At 33.4% G+C, this 22063-nt stretch overlaps 1 protein-coding gene across 1 annotated transcript in view; it reads left to right on the top strand.

Annotated features, from left to right (window-relative positions):
• CNBD1 (cyclic nucleotide binding domain containing 1) overlaps positions 1–22063 on the top strand; it is a 397045-nt gene that overhangs the window by 263969 nt on the left and 111013 nt on the right. Inside the window, 1 exon segment of the mRNA XM_060127732.1 lies at positions 15200–15345. Within this exon segment, the coding sequence (XP_059983715.1) occupies positions 15200–15345 (146 nt within the window).

Below are 22063 nucleotides of genomic sequence, written 5' to 3' on the forward strand. Positions count from 1 at the left end.
TGATCTCAGTGCATTAGTTTTACAATACTCTAACCCACCCTCCTCTGTATAGCCAGAGTGAACTTTCAAAATTGTAAATCCCTGGGCTTCCCTGGTGGCGCAGTGGTTGAGAGTCCGCTTGCCGATGCAGGGGACGCAGGTTCGTGCCCCGGTCCGGGAAGATCCCACATGCCGAGGAGCAGCTGGGCCCGTGAGCCATGGCTGCTGAGCCTGCGCGTCCGGAGCCTGTGCTCCGCAACGGGAGCGGCCACAGCAGTGAGAGGCCCGCGTACCGCAAAAAAAAAAAAAAAAAATGTAAATCCCTGTAGTTATTACTCTTGGTGAAAGCCCTTGGATGACTTTACCTTTTCTTATGACACAGTCTAAAATTCTTAACAGAGTTTACAATGCCCCCTAGGATTTTGCCTTTCCTGTCACTTGGGCCTCATTTATTGTCCAATTTCCTCATTGACCTCTCTGATATGATTCCTCTGGGCCTTCAGTGTTTCTTGAATACTTGACTCTGGACCTTTGGACATGCAATTCCTTATACTTTCAACACTGATATCCTCCCTTTCCCCATTGCCCAACTTATTCTTCAGGTGTCAGTTTATATTGTTATCATTTCTGGGTAATATTTTTGACCTAACTAGACTAGATATGTCTCTCTATTACTTTCCATAGAACACGGAGCTCTACCTTTTATAGCAGTTTTATAGCAGTTTCACAGATATAAGTTTCCTTTAATATATGATTTCCCCACTGGATTTTATGTTGTGTAAGGCAAGGAACATATTTATCTTTTTCTTTGTGGTATGCCAATATTTAGAATAATACATGAAAATTAATCATTGCACAAAATTATTTGCTAAATAAAGAAATGAATGAATGATCAGAGAATAGGGTCTCTTTTTTAAGCTGACCTCAAAAATCCAAATGTGGGTAGAAGCGATTTCTTGCCTTCTGATTCTGACTTGTAGTAATTACATTCTTCTGAGCACCAAGAAGAGAAATAAGATGATTAGGTTAAGAATAATTAAGATTCCTGACAAAATTGCTTGTCTGTCTCTCTTACAGAGAAATCCATCACATCAGTTTTGTGTCTTAGAAACAGCTCTTTCAAATGTGTAAGGACAAAAGATGTAGAGAACCTAAAATAGAATTTCTAAACATCTGTCTATTTTGGTAATCCGTGGTTATCTTATTTACTGCTGCTGACTGTGTTTAGGAAGTGAGAATACAGGTGACTTTTGAAATATTTTGAGGCCTTCCTTATGCCCTTTTTGTGTTGCTACTGTTAACCGCCCAGGTCTCAGGAACTGAGTGTGTGAAAAAAAGTGCTCTTTGATGAGGTACCTTTCCTGAGGATTCTCAAATTTGGTGTTGGATTCATAAATATGTAGATAAATTAAGTTCTTTGAAAATTGTTTTATGATCCCTCCTCCTAAAAATTTCAATCAACAGGTGGATTATTATTTTCTTCAATCGTGTCCCTGTGAAATGAAAGGAGATCTGCTATTTTATTTTGGAAGTACATGTCTTTTAATTTCTCTCCCATGGAAAAGCCCAGCTCATCCATTTCAAACAACAAGGACAGACATTTTTAAAAATTTCTAATTTTAACATTTCTAATCATAATATATATATATATATTTTTTTTTTTAAAACTTGAAGAGTTACAGTTGCTGTCACTAATCTTTTAATTTTCAACTGTGTATAAGAATAGCAAAGAGAATCCAAATCATACTGTAACTCTGATGTCTGCTCTTCATGAACGACCAAACCTAATTTCTGGAAAAACTGATAATGATCAACATTTGTCTTCTGAATTGGGATAATCAAATAAAATATATTGTTATTCTGTTCATTGATTCTTGACTGATTAGGCAAGTCAAAGTCAGACAGAAGGTGATGTACATATTAATGATACAAGAAAAATTCAGGTACACACTAGATTCCAGGAAAATAATTTTATAGTGGACTACTTGAAAGTATAAGGGGAAAATGGATAAAAATAAATGACAATTGGGAAAAAATCACATTTTTAACTGTTTTAAATAATGTAGTTAATGTCATAAATGCTGCTTTTAAAACTATTAAGGAGGTCCAAGTGTATGTGTGTGGGCATCTTTAATTAAAGTGACATTTTCAGCTGGATTTTTCTATCCCAATAATCTGTGGTTCACAGAACATTTGATCAAATGTTATATTCTTGATAAAACCTAGGAATTTTAGCTGTGAAGTTTCTGAAAATGTTTTTGTATTCCCACACATAATACCATCAAATTACAGCAAGTTTTTGGGTTCCTTGAGGAACTCCCATGGCTTGGTGCACAGGGTGTGTGCTCTAGGGACAGATATAAACAAATGGAACACACTCCTTGGTATTCTACTCCCAGCTGATAATCCACACTATAATTTCCACCATTTTTTCCCCCAAATTGTAAATCTGAGCAAATTCCTCCATGGCCTTTGATTCAGGCTCATACCTTTACTTTGCTCTGTGTTCCTCACTTTCATGCCTTTATAAAATTTCTACCTCTTTTCACTCCAGATTCAAAGCCTTCAGTTTTTAATCCAGTCTGATTATAAAGCTATTTTCTTTTTACTCTTTCTTTTGCTTAATGCCTAGACCTTAACTCAGACCAAAACCTAAAGGTAATGAAGCTTAAGCTTTAGGCCTGTCATTTGATTTGCATAGGTTCCTTCCACAGACCTGAGAGAGGCCTTAGAAATGTATTCACATGCTCATAAATTTTTGTAACGTTTGCAAAAGGAAGACATTTTAACTTTAATCAATTTTTTTCTCTTAGCCTATCAACTTTCTTTTCCTACACATTCATGAACCTGGCATTGGAGTGGTTTCTGACATTTTGTGGATTCAGTTTAGGGAAAATTGAGTTAAAGATACTTTTCTTTTGGTCTACTGGGATTTAATTTTTGGTTCTAAGTCATTGCTGTACATGCAAGTTATTATTGCTCTCTGTCCTAGTGTATGAATGGCTGTCAGGATTAACCCTATCACTCACTGAGTGGATCCAACAGCATCTTGACATGGGTCAGAGCTGTCATCACCATATACAACTGTCCTATGGCAACCTGGTACCAGAAACATGTTGGCAGTCGAATAGCACATACTTCGAAATGTATGATGAGAGAATTGAATCCATGGAAAAGCTTTCCCAATCTTAAAGCCCACACATGAAAGAAATGTGGACTTAGATTTTCCTAAATTTGACAGGAATTCTAATTTTAAAAAGGAAGCATTTCTAAATTATTAAGAATAATTAAAAACATTTTACCAACCAAGCTTCAGAGAATATTCTTTTCAATAAAAATGATATAAAATTGGTGTCATACAAAGAGGTAAAAATATATAAGAAATGTAGTAAAAATTTTAGAAAAGTAAATATAATGGATATACAACTAATTAATAAAAATACTATATTATTTCTCTGGATTTTGTGGTGTTTTGAAATTGTGTAGCTTTTAAAAATTTGTAATGATTATCTATTGTCCTTGCTTCCCTTTCTAAATAAATATTCATGTTTGTTCCAAATTTTTAATTTATAAATTTATGTTCTTTATTTTATTTGTCAGACTCAGCAAAACCTGGAATAGAATCTGCCCTAACTCAATTAGCCCAATAACTCAAAAAAATGAAAACGACTATAATGAGATTTGGCTAACTGTGGTGGCTAAGTGGTTGGGAACCCTGAGGATCCAGAGTGAGACTACCTGGCTCTACAATTTATTATCTGTGTGACCTTGAACAATTTACTTAACATATCTAAGCCTCAGATTTCTTGGTTTAAAAGGAGGAGGTTGGATTTTGAAAATAAAATTCCTTGTAAGTGTATGATAATATAAAGAATTAAAAATATACTGAGCAATCAACTAAATAAAATAATAGAACATCCATGTTGAAAGGAACCTTGATTTTCTTATAATTTTATATCAGCTCTGTGGATTTCTCACTGCTCCTTCAGATGTGTAGGGGGAGACATGGATCTGGTATGGAAACTGACCTATCCTCCCACTCCTTAAACTAGTGTAGGTCTGCTTTTATTTATATACAGTCTATGTAAGATTTAGTTAAACAAAGCGCTCTGTGACTGTGTGTGTGTGTGTTTGAACGTCACTGCTCTTGTCCAATCCTTGTAAAAGAATCACTTGATAACATTAGTGAAAATATTCAAAATTAAAAACAAGTGGTAATCTGTTCTCTATCTGATATGAATATCATATGTGGGAAAGATAGTAAAAAAAAAATAAAAAGTAAAAAAGTAAAAAAAGTAAAAAAAAATAAAACTGACGACAGCAAATTCTGCTGTCCAGAATAGAGCTTACGTATTCAGTGAAAATAGGAGAACAAAAAGAAGCAATTGGAAGAAATATAAACTTCCCCCCAATTCTCAGGATTATCAAGTTTCCCACAGTACATGAGACTGAGCCCCCTGTTGCTTTCTGTTTGGTTGGTTATTTTTAACTATTATTAAAAGAAAATTTGAACTCAAACAGCAGGAGGACTTTGATAGGGAGCTAATATTTGAATTTTGTTTATACATACCTAAGGGTATGTTTTATTTTCTTTAATATTTTAATTGTGCTTTTTAATTAGAAAAAAATGACCTCTTTATACTTTCTACACAAAATGCCAGACACAATAATATTAATCCCTCTTTAACTTGACAGCTCTTAAAATATATGAAGAAACTCTATCTCCAAATATATTTAATTCCAGTTAAATATTGATTGCTTTATGGCAGGACCTAAAGATACTTTCTTTGATGTCTATAGGTCACTGAGAAGTAGAAATTAATCAGCATCTCTGAAGTTTACTTTCAATTTTAGAGACCATCATGGGCCTTTTGGTAACTCCTCCTGAGGGAAATTTTTCTTGCATTCAGAATTCCTCCTCTTTCTGTGAGTGTGTGTGTGTGTGTGTGTGTGTGTGTGTGTGTGTGTGTGTGTTGTGTGTTAGCATGATTTCTTCTTCACTTAGCAATTTTCAGTATTTCATTTTCTTTCTAATCACCATTAGCTATGTGTCCTTGAAGAAATAAAACTCTTTGTTTCTCAGTTAAATACTGCTTCTTTCTTTCTTTATATATTGATTGATTGGTTGATATTTTAACATCTTTACTGGTGTATTATTGCTTTACAATGGTGTGGTAGTTTCTGCTTTATAACAAAGTGAATCAACTATACATATACATATGTCCCTATATCTCCTCCCTCTTGCATCTCCTTTCCACCCTCCCTATCACACCCTTCTAGGTGGTCACAAAGCACTGAGATAATCTCCCTGTGCTATACGGCTGCTTCAGACTACCTATCTGTTTTACATTTGGTAGTATAAATAAGTCCATGCCACTATCTCACTTCATCCCAGTTTACCCTTCCCGCTCCCCATGTCCTCAATTCCACTCTCTATACCTGTGTCTTTATTCCTGTCCTACACCTAGGTTCTTCAGAATATTCTTTTTTTTTTTTTTAGATTCCATACATATGTGTTAGCACATGGTATTTATTTTTCTTTCTGACTTACTTCACTCTGCATGACAGACTATAGGTCCATCCACCTCACTACAAATAACTCAATTTCATTTCTTTTTAAGGCTGAGTAATATTCCATTATATATATGAGCCATATCTTCTTTATCTGTTCATCTGTCAATGGACATTTATGCTGCTTCCATGTCCTGGCTATTGTAAATAGAGCTGCAATGAACATTGTGGTACATGACTCCTTTGATTTGTGGTTTTCTCAGGGTATATTCCGAGTAGTGGGATTGCTGGATGTTATGACAGTTCTATTTTTAGGTTTTAAGGAAACTCCATACTGATCTCCATTGTGGCTGTATTAATTTACATTCCCACCAACAGTGCAAGAGGGTTCCCACTTCTCCACACCCTGTCCAGCATTTATTGTTTGTAGATTTTTGATGATGGCCATTCCAAATTGTGTGAGACTATATCTCATTGTAGTTTTGATTTGCATTTCTCTAATGATTAGTGATGTTGAGTATCCTTTCACATGTTTGTTGGCAATCTGTATGTCTTCTTTGGAGAAATGTTTCTTTAGGTCTTCTGCCCATTTTTGGATTGGGTTGTTTGTTTTCTTGATATTGAGCTGCATGCGTTGTTTGTAAATTTTGGAGATTAATCCTTGGTCAGTTGCTTCGCTGCAAATATTTTCTCCCATTCTGAGTGTTGCCTTTTTGTCTTGTTTATTGTTTCCTTTGCTGTGCAAAAGCTTTGAAGTTTAATTCGGTCTCATTTGTTTATTCTTGTTTTTGTTCCCATTTCTCTAGGAGGTGGGTCAAAAAGGATCTTGCTGTGATTTATGTCATAGAGTGTTCTGCCTAAGTTTTCCTCTAAGAGTTTGATAGTGTCTGACCTTACACTTAGGTCTTTAATCAATTTTGAGTTCATTTTTGTATATGGTGTTAGGTATTGTTCTAATTTCATTATTTAACATGTAGCTCTCCAATTTTCCCAGCACCACTTATTGAAGAGGCTGTCTTTTCTCCGTTGTATATTCTTGCCTCCTTGATCAAAAATAAGGTGACCGTATGTGCGTGAGTTTACCTCTGGGCTTTCTATCCTGTTCCATTGATCTATATTTCTGTTTTTGTGCCAGTACCATACTGTCTTGATTACTGTAGCTTTGTAGTATAGTCTGAAGTCCAGGAGCCTCATTCCTCCAGCTTCATTTTTCTTTCTCAAGATTGCTTTGGCAATTCAGTGTCTTTTGTGTTTCCATACAAATTATGAAATGTTTTGTTCTACTTCTGTGAAAAATGCCATTGGTAATTTGATAGGTACTGCACTGAATCTGTAGATTGCTTTGGGTTGTATAGTCATTTTCACAATGTTGATTCTTCCAATTCAAAAACATGGTATATCTCTCCATCTGTTTGTATCATCTTTAATTTCTCTCATCACTGTCTTATAGTTTTCTGCATACAGGTCTTTTGTCTCCTTAGGTAGGTTTACTCCTAGGTATTTTATTCTTTTTTTTGCAATGGTAAATGGGAGTGTTTCCTTAATTTATCTTTCAGATCTTTCATCATTAGTATATAGGAATGCAAGAGATTTCTGTGCATTAATTTTGTATCCTGCAACTTTACCAAATTCATTGATTAGCTCTAGTAGCTTTCTGGTAACATCTTTAGGATTCTCTATGTATAGTATCATGTCATCTTCAAACAGTGACAGCTTTACTTCTTGTTTTCTGATTAAGATTCCTTTTATTTCTTTTTCTTCTCTGATTGTTGTGTCTAAAACTTCCAAAACTATGTTGAATAATAGTGCTGAGAAAAAGATGTTGGCTGTGGGTTCTCATATAAGGCCTTTATTATGTTGAGGTAATTTCCCTCTATGCCTACTTTCTGGAGGGTTTTTATCTGAAATGGGTGTTGAATTTTTTTGAAAGATTTTTCTCCATCTATTTACATGATCATACGGTTTTTCTCCTTCAATTTGTTAATATGGTTTATCACATTGATTGATTTGTGTATATTGAATAATCCTTTCATTCCTGGGATAAACCCCACTTGATCATGGTTTATGATACTTTTAATGTGCTATTGGATTCTGTTTGCTAGTATTTTGCTGAGGATTTTGCATCTATGTTCATCAGTGATATTGGCCTGTAGTTTTCTTTCTTTGTGACATCTTTGTCTGGTGTTGGTATCAGGGTGATGGTGGCCTCATAGAATGCTTTTGGGGGTGTTCTTCCCTCTGTTATATTTTGGAAGATTTTGAGAAGGTTAGGTGTTAGCTCTTCTCTAAATGTTTGATAGAATTCGTCTGTGAAGCCATCTGGTCCTGGGCTTTTGTTTGTTGGAAGATTTTTAATCACAGCCTCAATTTCAGTGCTTGTGATTTGTCTGTTCATATTTTCTATTTCTTCCTGGTTCAGTCTCGGGAGGTTGTTCTTTTCTAAGAATTTGTCCATTTCTTCCAGGTTGTCCATTTTATTGGCATAAGGTTGCTTATAGTAATCTCTCCTTATCCTTTGTATTTCTGCAGTGTCAGTTGTTTCTTCTCCTTTTTCATTTCTAATTCTGTTGATTTGAGTCTTCTCCCTTTTTTTCTTGATGAATCTGACTAATGGTTTATCAATTTTGTTTATCTTCTCAAAAAAAAGCTTTAACTTTATTGATCTTTGCCATTGTTTCCTTCATTGCTTTTTCATTCATTTCTAATATGATGTTTATGACTTTTTCCCTTCTGCTTACTTTAGGGTATTTTTGTTCTTCTTTCCCTAATTGCTTTAGGTGTAAAGTAAGGTTGTTTATTTGAGATGTTTCTTGTTTCTTGAGGTAGCATTGTATTGTTACGAATTTCCCTCTTAGAAGTGTTTTTGCTGCATCCCATAGGTTTCGGTCATTGTGTTTTCATTGTCATTTGTTTCTAGGTATTTTTGATTCCCTCTTTGATTTATTCAGTGATCTCGTGGTTAGTTAGTAATGTATTGTTTAGCCTCCATGTGTTTGTATTTTTTACAGATTTTTTCCAGTAATTGATAACTAATCTCATAGCCTTGTGGTCGGAAAAGATCCTTGATACGATTTCAATTTTCTAAAAATACCAAGGATTGATTTGTGACGCAAGATATGATGTATCCTGGAGAATGTTCCATGAGCACTTGAGAAGAATGTGTATTCTGTTGTTTCCGATTGGAATGTCCTATAAATATCAATTAAGTCCCTCTTGTTTAATGTATCATTTAATGCTTGTGTTTCCTTATTTATTTTTATTTTGGATGATCTGTCCATTGGTGAAAGTGGTGTGTTAATGTCCCCTACTATGACTTTGCTACTGTCAATTTCCTCTTTTATGGGTGTTAGCATTTGCCTTATGTATTGAGGTGCACCTATGTTGGGTTCATAAATATTTACTCTTGTTATATCTTCTTGTTGGATCGGTCCCTTGATCATTATGTATTGTCCGTCTTTGTCTCTTGTAATAGTCTATTTTAAAGTCTATTTTGTCTGATATGAGAATTGCTCCTCTAGCTTTCTTTTGATTTCCCTCTTCGTTGAATATTTTTTTCCTTCCCTTCACTTTCAGTCTGTGTGTTTCCCTAGGTCTGAAGTGGGTCTCTTGTAGACAGCATATATAGGGATCTTGTTTTTGTATCCATTCAGCCAGTCTATGTCTTTTGGTTGGAGCATTTAATCCATTTACACTTACATTCATTTATCAATATCCATGTTCTTATTACCAGTTTCTTAATTGTTTTGGGTTTGTTTTTGTAGGTCTTTTCCATCTCTTGTGTTTTCTGCCTAGAGAATTTCCTTTAGCATTTGTTGTAAAGCTGGTTTGGTGGTGCCGAACTTTCTTAGATTTTGCTTGTCTGTAAAGATTTTAATTTCTCCGTCAAATCTGAATGAGATCCTGGCTGGGTAGAGTCATCTTGGTTGCAGGTTTTTCCCTTTCATCACTTTCAGTATGTCCTGCCACTCCCTTCTGGCTTGAAGTTTTTCTGTTGAAACATCAGCTGTTAACCTTATGGAGATTCCCTTGTATGTTATCTGCTGTTTTTCCCTCACTGCTTTTAATATTTTTTGTTTGTATTTAATTTTTGATAGTTTGATTAATATGTGTCTTGTGGTGTTCTCCTTGGATTTATCCTGTATGTGACTCTCTGTGCTTCCTGGACTTGATGGACTGTTTCCTTTCCCATATTAGGGAAGTTTTCAACTATAATCCATTCAAATATTTTCTCAGCTCGTTTTTTCTTCTCTTCCTCCTTTGGGACCCCTATAATTTGAATGTTGGTGCATTTAATGTTGTCTCAGTGGTCTCTGAGACTGTCCTCAATTCTTTTCATTCTTTTTTCTTTATTCTGGTCTGAGATAGTTATTTCCACTATTTTATCTTCCAGGGCCCTTATTCGTTCTTCTGTCTCAATTATTCTGCTATTGATTCCTTCTAGAAAATTTTTAATTTCATTTATTTTGTTGTTCATCATTGTTTGTTTTTTCTTTAGTTCTTCTAGTTCTTTTTTAAACATTTCTTGTATTTTCTCCAATCTATTTCCAAGATTTTGTATCATCTTTACTATCATTAATCTGACTTATTTTTCAAGTCGACTGCCTATTTCCTCTTCATTTGTTTGGTCTGTTGAGTTTTTACCTTGCTCCTTCATCTGCTTTGTGTTTTTCTGTCTTCTGATTTTGCTTAAATTACTGTGTTTGTGGTGTCCTTTTCGCAGGCTGCACATTTGTAGTTCTCGCTGTTTTTGGTGTCTGCCCCCAGTGGGTCAGTTTGGTTCAGTGGCTTGTGTTGGATTCATGGTGGAGGAGACTGGTCCCTAAATATTGCTTTTTATAGCATATTTCACCACTTTCTCTCTCTCCCTACTTGCACCTGAGTGTTCCAATTCACCACTGTTTTATTGGGAAACTTCCTACACAAGTTAAATGGCTCTATTTATGTGCCCTGTAATAGAAGTTGATTTTATTTCTTCAACAAAATTTTCAGCACATGCTGTCCAACTGTTCCTCTAGCGACTGTCACAAGGACCCAATAAATCCCCTTATACACTTGCATCCCTTCCTGGGGAGAAGTATTGTGAGTGGAGTAACTCTGGTAAACTAAGCAGTTTTACTAAAGAGTCTAAGTCTTTGAAAAAGAACATGTGAGGCAGCCAGTGTTGGAACTTTGTGTAGTCTCAATATTTAAATTGAATAGAGAGTATATTAAGAGACAGTGTAAGGATTTTTTTTTGTTTTGTTTTACTCGTCAACCTAGTAGATTAAGGATTCTAAAAAAAACCAGATTAATTGAAGAAAAAATTCAGAAACTCCATTTAATCTACACATCTGAGTAAATTATTAATATTAAGGGTATAGAGACTTTAAGAGAGCCCTAACCATTTTCCCACACCTGTAAATACATTTCCTGAAACAATCAAGCTCTCTCTTTATTTGCAAGAAGTATGATGAATTAGTGGAGAGTGAAAAAGTCAACAGTTTTACAAGAGTTTAACAAAATATAGATCACATGTACCTACAACTTGAAACATTTAGGAATTCAGTGAAAACATGGATTCCAATGGCTATTCATAATAGTTAGAACTCAGCAGATGTCAGTGCACATAAGTGCTGGTGATCAGAAGCCAGTTACCAAATTATCATGACTCTTTACAAGCTCCTAGCCTTGAGATGATCACCAGGAGAGAAAGGAGTAGAAAAGGAATCCTATAATTATTTTATTTCCATGTGTAATGCCTGAAATACTTGGAATATTTTAAAATGTTGCTTTTTGCCATCAGCTGGAATTGGGGCTAGAAATAGAAACCAAGGTGAGTAAATGAAAATACAAGGGAAATAACATTTTTTTCACACCATTATAAGTGATCTGATAATTCATAATGATGATAATGATAAGAAAAACACTATTAAACAACTATTTGCTAGTAATAGTTTGAACATTATAGTTTTTCTCAATATATGAATTTTCCTTTTTGTTAATCTAGTTTCTTTCACTGCATTAAGAGTAAGTCAGGAAGATGTGGTAAGAAGGAGTGGGTATGATGTATATGAAAGTTTCTGCCAAACAAGAAATGTAGAGATTGAAAGAAAAGTGAAGTTCCGTTTAAAGGGTGGAAGTGGAGGCCAAGTTTTCAGACCTGAATATTTTGGTTTACCATCACAGGGGTGTATGTTAGACTCCACTGAAAAATTTTTGGGGAATTTCAGAACTGCACATAATTTGTCAGGGCAGAGCCTCAGACACCCTTAAGACCAGTGCCCAAGTGGGGCAGCAAAAGCAATGTAAGAATGGTGGTAATAGGAGGTTATAGCAGTATGTTACAATTCTTCTTTTTTCTTCCTGTTCCAAGTATGGTAATCCAAGTATTTGAAGATTCTTGAGTATCCATGTAGGAAAGGCAGAGGTAAACTAAAAAATAGGGATTTAACAAGAAAAGATTTTCAGAGGAAGATTAAGTTAGTTGAAGGAAAAATTGTTTTGAATTTTTAGTCAGAATATGTAAATTACAAGTCCATTCTTTTATCAAGCTAATAGTTATAATTTTTGAGTGACTTCCAGACTTTTAAACATTATTTCTTTTAATGTCTTCTGTTAGTAATGTTATTTCCAAACTATTTTTGATTGTCTCACTCACAGTGGTCACATGAACTTCTTACTGCTTGTCATCTATGTTGACTTTGATCTGTGGGAAGAAATTAGGGGTGTTGCTATCGATCAGAGGATTTAAGATTCAATGTGGAGTGCAGGGCTTCTAGAATGGCAGAGTGAGGACCTCTGTATATCTGCTCCTTCATACAATCAATGAAATACTGACAAAGATTGTCAAAACAAATTTTTTCAGAACTCTAAAATTAATCAGATGCATGAAACCACATGAGGAGTATTTATTCAAGAAAATTAGCAGGGTTTGTAGCTTTTTATTTTGACCTATTTTAATCCTCCTGTCTCCAATTTTGTAACAGTTTTTAGGAGCTAACAGCTCTGCAGCTCCTGAAAGGGAAGACTGGTTAGGAGATCCTCAAAAAACCCACTCCCAAAGCACTGCCACACTGTGATTTGTCTGGCAACTCCCTTAAAAAACCACATTCATTGTGCATTGTTGTTATTTGACCCTGGGAAGGAGGGGAAAGGTTATAGCTAGATTTGCCACATTAGCTAAAATGTTCAATTTTAAACAAAAATTATGAGACAGGCAAAGAAACAACAAAGTGTGTCCCATATGTAGGGAAAGAAGCAGCCAAGAGCAAACAATGTCCTGAGAGGATTCAAATGTTAGACATAGTAGGACAAAGATTTTAAATCTACTATTATGAATAGGTTCAAAGACATAAAGAAAACAGTGTCTAATGAATTAAAGTAGAGCATGAAAACACACAGCCTGCCCATCAACAAAAGTTGGGGGACTTAATGGTTCAGGCATTTAAGAAAATTTCCAAACAATTATTAGATGACTATTAAGTGAAATAAACAGAGATTTAGGTAGCTGCACACAGGAAATACAGACTTTATAGAATTAAATGAAAGTATGACAATAATGTCTTACCACATAGATAATATCAATAAAAAGAAACTGCAAAAAAAGATCCAAATAGAGATTATGGAGTTAAAAAGTACAATAACTGAAATAAAAACCTCACTAGAGGTTCAACAACAGATTTGATCTGGCAGAAGAAAAGTTTGGCAAACTTGAAGAAGATATATCAATTAAGATTATCCAGTCAGAGAAGAGAAAGAATAAGAATGAAAAACATGGACAGAGCTTCAGAGACCTATGGGACACCACCAAGTATACCAGAATCAACACAATGGGAATCCCGGAAGGAGAGAAGAGAGAAAAGGGACAGAGAATATTTGAAGAAAGAATAGCCAAAACTTCCCAATTTGATGAAAAACATTAGTCTACTCATCCATACAGGTAAAAATGACTATTATATTTGTCTAATGACATCGCTTTTAAAATCATGCCACACATTTCTGGATCTTCTCTATTCCTTTTCATTTATGTTTGATAACTGGTCAGTTTTATCCAGCTAATAATACATTGCTACAAACAACTAACATTAAGCAAACAAAACCCAATAACTTTTTAACTTTTTCCAACTATTTTCTGTGAAGCAGTTGGTTTCTTAGGCACTTGGTCTACCTTCCAAATTATTTCAGGCAACTGATATTTCAAATGTTTTGCCACTAAAAATGTATGTCTATTTAAAAATCTGTGATATTATTTCCTTGTCATCCCCTGTTTGGTTGCTAAATCAATGACTTTTTTTTAGGATTTGGTTATAATACCATGCCATTTCTGAATACTAATTCTTTATTATTACATCTGAAGTACACACTTTTAAATGATATTAAGTGGGGAGCTAGTTTTCTCAAAAGTATTTCTTAAAATTATCTACTAAATTAGTGCTTTTCCAACTTTTTTTTTTTTGCTACAACACACAATACCAAAAAAAAAAAAACAATTTATAATGTGATCAGTAAACATGCACACATAAACACAGGCATAACAGATGAACCAACAGAATATCACGCCTAAACTGGGACTGTTTCTGTCAAACCTACATATATGTGAGTACTCTGAATTCCCTATCTACTGCTAAACTGATTTTTCACAATAGATTTTTTAAAAATACTGAACATTTAACAATGGCATGGTAGCTGGGTTAGTCCCTTGAAAACTTAGAATCAACATGAATTTTGTTTCTTGATTATGGTATTATATTTATTAAATAGTGAATTTAATGATTAAAAGTAAATAAATATCATCCATCATAAGAAAACTATGTTTTATTTAAAATTACATATGCATCTTTTCACTTAAAATTTATATTCTCAAATGTTAAATTACATATTCATTTGCTCTAACTTTAATAGTACCTAAAAATCAAGAATAAAATAAGACATCAATCATTTTATTGTCTAAAAGAGGTTTTTATTATTATAATGACTAATAATGAGAGATATAATCTTAAAATTGAAGCACTGAGTTTTATATAAAAAGAAGGTAAAGGCACTATGTAATATCCTAAAGTTTAAAGTTTCATGGAGGTACCTTTTTATCTTGGAAGGAGAACAAATTATAAAGATTACTAAGACAAAAGAGACCATCATCACTTATCCTTAGCAATGCTGAAAAAAAATGGAAATACAAATTTGGAAGCTCAAAAATTGAGGATTTTTTGGTTTGTTTGTTTCTTTGTATTTATGTGGTAGTCTCTCAGTGTGCAATCTTTTTTTTTCCAGAGCCTTAACACATTTACAGTTTATTTAATAGTCAATAGTCAACTCATTGTTGGTCACTTCTCATCCAAATGGCAACTCAAGGACCTAGATCATTCTGCCTCTTTCACCTCTTCCCTTCTCTGAGTTCTTGGAGTCCCCCCATTTAGCCAATGGATAGGAAAAGAGAATGGATGGTTGTACACAGGACAGATCTTTTAAAGGATAGGTGTGGAAATGTCAAGCATCACTGCTGCCCATATTCTATTGAACAGAACTCAGTTTCATATAGCTGTATCTAAGTTCAAGGAAGGCTTGAATATGTCATATAACTGTGTGCCCAGGGAGCAAGAGGATAACAATTTGGTGAACAACGGTGAGAGGGAGGGAGACGCAAGAGGGAAGAGATATGGGAACATATGTATAACTGATTCATTATGTTATAAAGCAGAAACTAACACATCATTGAAATCTTTTTTTTAAGGCCCATTCACAGGATGCTATTTGAACACAACGCTGTGTGGAAGATGCTGAGAACAATTCCAGATTTAACCTCTCATCTAATTGATGAGCATCTGAAAACACTTAGTAAGAATGTCATTTCTGAAACCTGGGTAAAAAGAAGCACATGTAACAGACTAATCTGGAGGGAAATTTGGCAAGACCAAACGTGTATCACTATTTTGAGTTCTCTATCATTATAATATTCATAATTTCACTTGACATGTTAAAATGTACTGTTTGGATGTATTTCATTTGTAAAGTTATAAGTAGTGAAATGAATAACATTTCACATTTTAGTATTTATGTTTTAAAGATATACAGTTGTGTTTCTCAACTTTGAGCATGCATCAGAATCCCCCAGAGGACACACTGAAATGTGTTGCTGTATTCAACCCCTAAAGTTTCTGTCAGTAGGTTTTGGAGGGAGCTTAGTTTGCATTTCTAATAACATTCTAGAGGATGCTGCTAGTCTGCGCACCACACTTTGAAAGTCACTCGTTGATATACACATTTAATAACAATCTAGCTTTGGTTTTCATGGTTAAGACAGCAAGTGGTCAAAGTGATTATTTGACTGATCCAGATACTGAGAAAAAAACTCTTCAGATAGATTTTAGTTTAGTTTCCCAATTTTAATTTCTAGTCCCTTTACTAAGGATATATTGGATGCATTAATAGAAGTATTTTGTATTTTAATTTTTTGGGGGGTGGCATATAAATAAACAACACACAGAGTCACACGCAAACCTAAACCAACAGACTTCAACATCATTTTTTTGCATTTACTGAGTGCCTATTATAAAAAAGGAACTAAATTTATTTAATACACCTTTGGGTGAGGAACATCCCTTATTTATTCCACACAGTATCAAATAAAAGTAGATATTATTATTATTCTCTGCAGATGAGGACCCTAAGGCACAAAATGTCATGTGGAGTGGTCCTGATTAGAACTGAATTTCAATCACACTTTAGCCTTAATGCTAAATTATTCTCCGTTCACTATGCCACTGTTTTTATAAAGTGGTTCATCAGGATCATGGCATTTGAAATAAAACTGGAATTTTGGAGAACATGTGTCTATTGAAAATACTTACATATTTTCAGTTTCCCCAACAGTCCTCTCTCATAATTAGTTTCATTTAATCCAATATCAAGCAGTGAAAATTAAATCATAGGAGTTTTGCAGAGGATAAATGATTCTGAAAGGGAAGAAAGAACAAACATTCAACAGGGTTTTGCCATTAGCTTGAGGATAGTAATTAAAAAATTAATTCATTCTATCATAAATTTCTGGAATTATACTTTTTATGGTAAAAAATATGTAAGCAACCGAAGTATCCTTTAATAGAAGACAGAATATATTGTGATACACTTATTCTCTATAATTCTAGTCAGGGTTAAAAAGAATGAGGTAGATTTATATACATTGATGTAGAAACTTATTAAGGATAATAAATAAAAACAGAACAATTGCAGAATTATATAAATAATATAATATAAAACCTGAAATTATATGTGCATGTATATACATATAAAAATACACAGTAAAAACTACATAGAAGTAGATCCAGAAGGATACTCCAAAACTACATATTTAAAAAATTGTTACCTTCATTCAGGGGAGAGGAATTGAGGAACAGTGAAGGGGAACCGTTAACTCTTTCTTCTACATATATTTGTGTTGAATTTTCCACAATGAATGTATATTTATGTGTTAGTGTTTGTAAGTAGTTATTTATTTTTTTCAGAAAGCTTAGAAACTAAAATTAAAAGAAAATGTATTCTCAAGGTATCTTAAAAACATGTGTGATTAACTATTAAAATATGAACTTTCAACCCTTGACAAATATCAACTTTAATTTGATCATTTATACTAAATAAGGCTTTGCAATTCATATTTCAATAGTGCATATTTTCAAACACATTAAAAAATTTTGGAATTCTCTGTGTTTACGCCTACCTGTGCTGCAACCCTTCTCTTGACTTTTAAGACATCTAATTCTGACAGCTCAGATCTGTTTCACTATCACAGCAGTCAATTCATTAAATATCTGATCTTTGTAAATCTCTTTGTTCATCCAACTTAAAAAAACAAGTCCAACCAGGTGTCTTTCTTTTTCCCTTTTCTTTATTCATGGATGCATTTCCCTCCCTCTGCTGTTATTTAAAGTATTCCCCCTAGTAACTCCTCATCACCATGCTGCTGACTTTCAATCTGCTGCTGAGGCTTTGGTTTCTTTCCTGCAATTCCACACAGCTGTTTGCACCTTCTGGTCTCTTTTCTGGCCATAAGTTCTTTGGAACTTCATTATTTAAGACAGAATCTTAAACTTACCATTACTCAGCCTCTCATGCATTGTTTTCTTAAACAATAAAATACTAACAAGGATAACAATTTTATGATTTCAAATACTGCATAACACACCTACATATTTCTAGTTTAAGTGAAAATGGTACTAAAACATGATTACTATAAGATGACTATATATAAAGCTTACTTATATCACTATAATAAAATACTTTATACAATATATATTACATATGGTAAACTCTATATGCCATATAGATGTATAGATATAGTTTACTTAATAGATATAGTTTACTTAATTCAAATTATCTCAAGAGTTTTTCATTGGATCTCATTTTATGGCCTGGACAGAGGATATTTTTATGATTGATAACATAAAGCTCAGAGAGCTAAAAGAATCAGGAATTAGAACCAGGAATTAGATACCAGATAAAAAATTCTTTAATATCTGCCTGTATATTAACCTTGAAATATTTCTATGAAATGACTGATATACGGGTTTTTGTCTTTTAATATATATATATGTCTTGTTTACTGTTTTCTTTACTTGAAGTCCACTGAGTCTTGCAGTGTTATTTCTCTCCTATTTCTTTCATTTTATCATTTTACTCTTACTTTTTTATGAGGTTATATCTCAAAAACACCGTAACTCCTCATTTAAAAATACTATATTTTTAATGATGAAAAATATTTTTTGATTACTAAAACTTTAACATTTCTTAGCCTGCATAGACTTTATTTTCTGTCATGGTTTAAATTTCATATAACATATAAAAACACAGTAGCTAAACCTCATGAAAAATTTAGTGGGCATCTTTTCCATATATAAATTAACCATAGTCCAAACAACATGCTTTTACAATAGAAGTAATAAAATATTTAGTCCTACTATAAAGACCATGGCTCCCTTAAAGGCAAACATGGCCTTGAAGAGTGTATATTGATTCTATGTGTGGATATGCTTTCACTGCACTGAGGTGTTCCCTATGGTTCATGAAGATTCATCCTTGAAAACTGCATTAACTTTCTCAAAACTTCACAATCATCTCTTGGATAGGGGAAAGTAGAAATGGACTTGGGACCTCAAAATGTAGGTAAACACTTAAAACATTTTTCTGGAGATTTAATGTGAGATTTTAAATATTTTTAACTAATTTAAATATTGTAATTAGGTAAGTGTTGTTCATCTGTATTTCTAAAAGTTCATTAATTAAAGTCAGCCAAAATTTTTACAAATAATCTTTCCATTGGTATAATTTTCATTATTTATATTCGTTTTGAAATTTATAATTTATTTAAGTTTTTAATAGTAATTCCAACAACCTAAAAATGTATTATATTCACTGAATAACCAGCAAAATAAAACATTTAATACATGTAGATAATTTGACCTAGCATGACAATTTTTGAATTGGAAGTTGAACCTAGGAATATATGACTCTCCCAAGATTACATAATGAACACAACAATTGGACTAAATCCAGGTCTCCTAAACCAGCCCTTGATCCATGTATAGTACCTTATTTTGAAAAGAAAAAGTAATCAATATACAGTAAACCATTTAAAATGGTATCTACCTAAATACCTAAATGTAAGACTGGAAACCATAAAATTCCTAGAAGAGAACATAAGCAGAACACTCTTTGATATAAATTGCAGCAATTTTTTTTTGAATCTGTCTCCTAAAGCAAAGGAAATAAAAGCAAATATAAACAAATGGAGCCTCATCAAACTTCAAAGCTTTTGCACAGCAAAGGAAACAACTGACAAAACAAAAAGACAACCTACTGAATGGGAGAAAATTTTTCAAATAATATGACTGTTATATAAATGGAGTTACTATCTAAAATATTTAAGTAGCTCATACAACTCAACATCAAAAAAGAAACAACCCAATTAAAAAAATGAGCAGAAAACTCGAATAGATATTTTTCCAAAGAAGACATACAGATGGACAACAAGCACAGGAAAACATGCTCAACGTCATTAACTGTCAGGAACTGCAAGTTAAAACTACAATGGTTATCATTAAAGAGACCAGAAATAACAAATGTTGGCAAGGGTGTGGAGAAAAGGGAACATTTGTACACTGTTAGTAAGAATGCAAAATGGTGCAGCCACTATGTAAAACAGTATGGCAATTTCTCAAGAAACTATAAGACCCAGCAGTTCCACTTCTGAGTATTTATCCAAAAAAAAAAAAAAACCACTAATTTGAAAATACTAATTTGAACACTGTACCATGTTCCTAGCAGCATTATTTACAATTGCCAAGATATGGAAGGAACCTGAGTGTCTGTCTATAGATGAATGAGTAAAGAAGATGTGATTGATATATATATATATATATATATATACACACACATACAAACACACACACAATGGAATACTATTCAGCCATTAAAATAATATTTTGCCATTTGCAATAACATGGATGGAGTTGGAGGTTACTATGCTAAGTGAAATAAGTCAGAGCAGGAAAGACAAATATTATATGATATCACTTATATGTGAAATCTAAAAAATAAAACAAAAATATAACAAAAAGAAAAAGGATCACAGATATAGAGAACAAACTAGTGGTTACCAGTGGGGAGAAGAAAGGGGAGAGGGGTAAGATAGGATAGTGATATGGGGTTAAGAGGTACATACTACTTTGTATAAAATAAATAAGCTACAAGGATATATAGTACAACACAGGGAATATAATCAATATTTTATAGTAACTAGAAATAGAATATAACCTTTAAAAATCGTAAGTCACTATGCTGTACATCTGAAAATTATATAATATTGTACATCAACTATATACCTCAATAAAAAAGGGAAAATGTTATCTAATATTAATAAAAGTTTTTCTTTTAAAATACAGCCCCCTTTACCGTTTCAAATACAGTCATCATCTTTTATATAAATGGAGTTAGCAGCTTCCAGAATAGCTTTATTTGACTGCTTTTAAAAGTAATTTAAATATTTATGAGATACTTTCTGACCAAAAATTTTTTCTATGGATCTCAAATTCCCTATATTACTTATATTCCTTAACAGCCTCCTTAATATTATAGATATTTTTATAAAGTAAATGTGAAAATTAATGCATTGTAAGCAGAAATTCAGTCGAATTCACTGTCACTGGGCCAAGGCTGAAGGAAGATTTTCTCTAGAGGAATTGAATAGTTATATTCATCAGTAAGGTGAACATATTTTATGGATAGAGTTAAGTGAAATTCCAAAAATATCCACACAGAAATTGTGTTCAGTGTGAGTAATAGAGAACTAGAGGACACTAGTTTATAAAAATTTTCAGGTTTGTTTATGTTACATAATGAGAGGTCACATGGTCTCAGGTGAGGCCTCTGAAATTCTCCTTGCATTTTCCTTAATTGTAAGATGCTTGCTTCAGCTCCAATATCCTATCACTGTTCTAGGTAGCAGGGAAGAAGGGGTGGTGTGCGTATGTGGAAAGCAAAGATACTCTCAATGTTTTATCAATCAGAATGTTGTCACGTGGCCACACAAGTAAGAGTTTCTGGGAAATTCAATTTTTAAACTGGCACATACAACACCCGATAAAATTGTGGTTTTGTTACTAAAGGAAAAGGAAAGATTTTATATTGGGTAAGTAACTAACAACTCTTGCAATAAAATTATTTCCCACAGTGGATTTCTTTCCATAGCTCTTATTCTATACTAAGAAGTGTCAGTTACTCTATTTAAAAAAAAAAAAAAACAGAATATAAATGTATATATTAGAATACACTCTTTCCCCAACTTGTTTTCTTCTCTATGTAATTTCTCAAGACCATTACTAGTCTTACAAACTATTATTATCTTTTCCCTACACAGTGTACTTATTACAATATAGTTCTCATACAGCTCACACAATAGCTATTAAAAAGCAATGATTCTGGTACATGACTCTTTTTGAATTGTGGTTTTCTCAGGGTATATGACCAGTAGTGGGATTTCTGGGTCATATGTTAGTTCTATTTTTAGATTTTTAAGGAACTTCTATACTGTTTTCCATAGTGGATATATCAATTTACATTCCCACTAACAGTGCAAGAGGGTACCATTTTCTCCACACCCTCTCCAGCATTTGTTGTTTGTCGATTTTTTGATGATGGCCATTCTGACTGGTGTGAGGTGATACCTCATTGTAGTTTTGATTTGCATTTCTCTAATGATTAGTGATGTTGAGCATCCTTTCATGTGTTTGTTGGCAATCTGTACATCTTCTTTGGAGTACCAAGATATTCATTGCAGCACTATTTACAATAACCAGGATATAGGAGCAACCTAAGTTTCCATCAACAGATGAATGGATAAGGAAGACGTGGCACATATATACAATGGAATATTGCTTAGCCAAAAAAGGAAATGAAATTGAGTTATTTGTAGTGAAGTGGAGAGACCTACAGTCTGTCATACAGAGTGAAGTAAGTCAGAATGAGAAAAACAAATACTGTATGCTAACACATATATATGGAATCTAAAAAAAAAAAGAAAAGGTTCTGAAGAACCTTGGGGCAG

The sequence above is a fragment of the Lagenorhynchus albirostris genome, chromosome 17 (assembly GCF_949774975.1).
Source record: "Lagenorhynchus albirostris chromosome 17, mLagAlb1.1, whole genome shotgun sequence".
NCBI classification, from domain to species: domain Eukaryota; kingdom Metazoa; phylum Chordata; class Mammalia; order Artiodactyla; family Delphinidae; genus Lagenorhynchus; species Lagenorhynchus albirostris.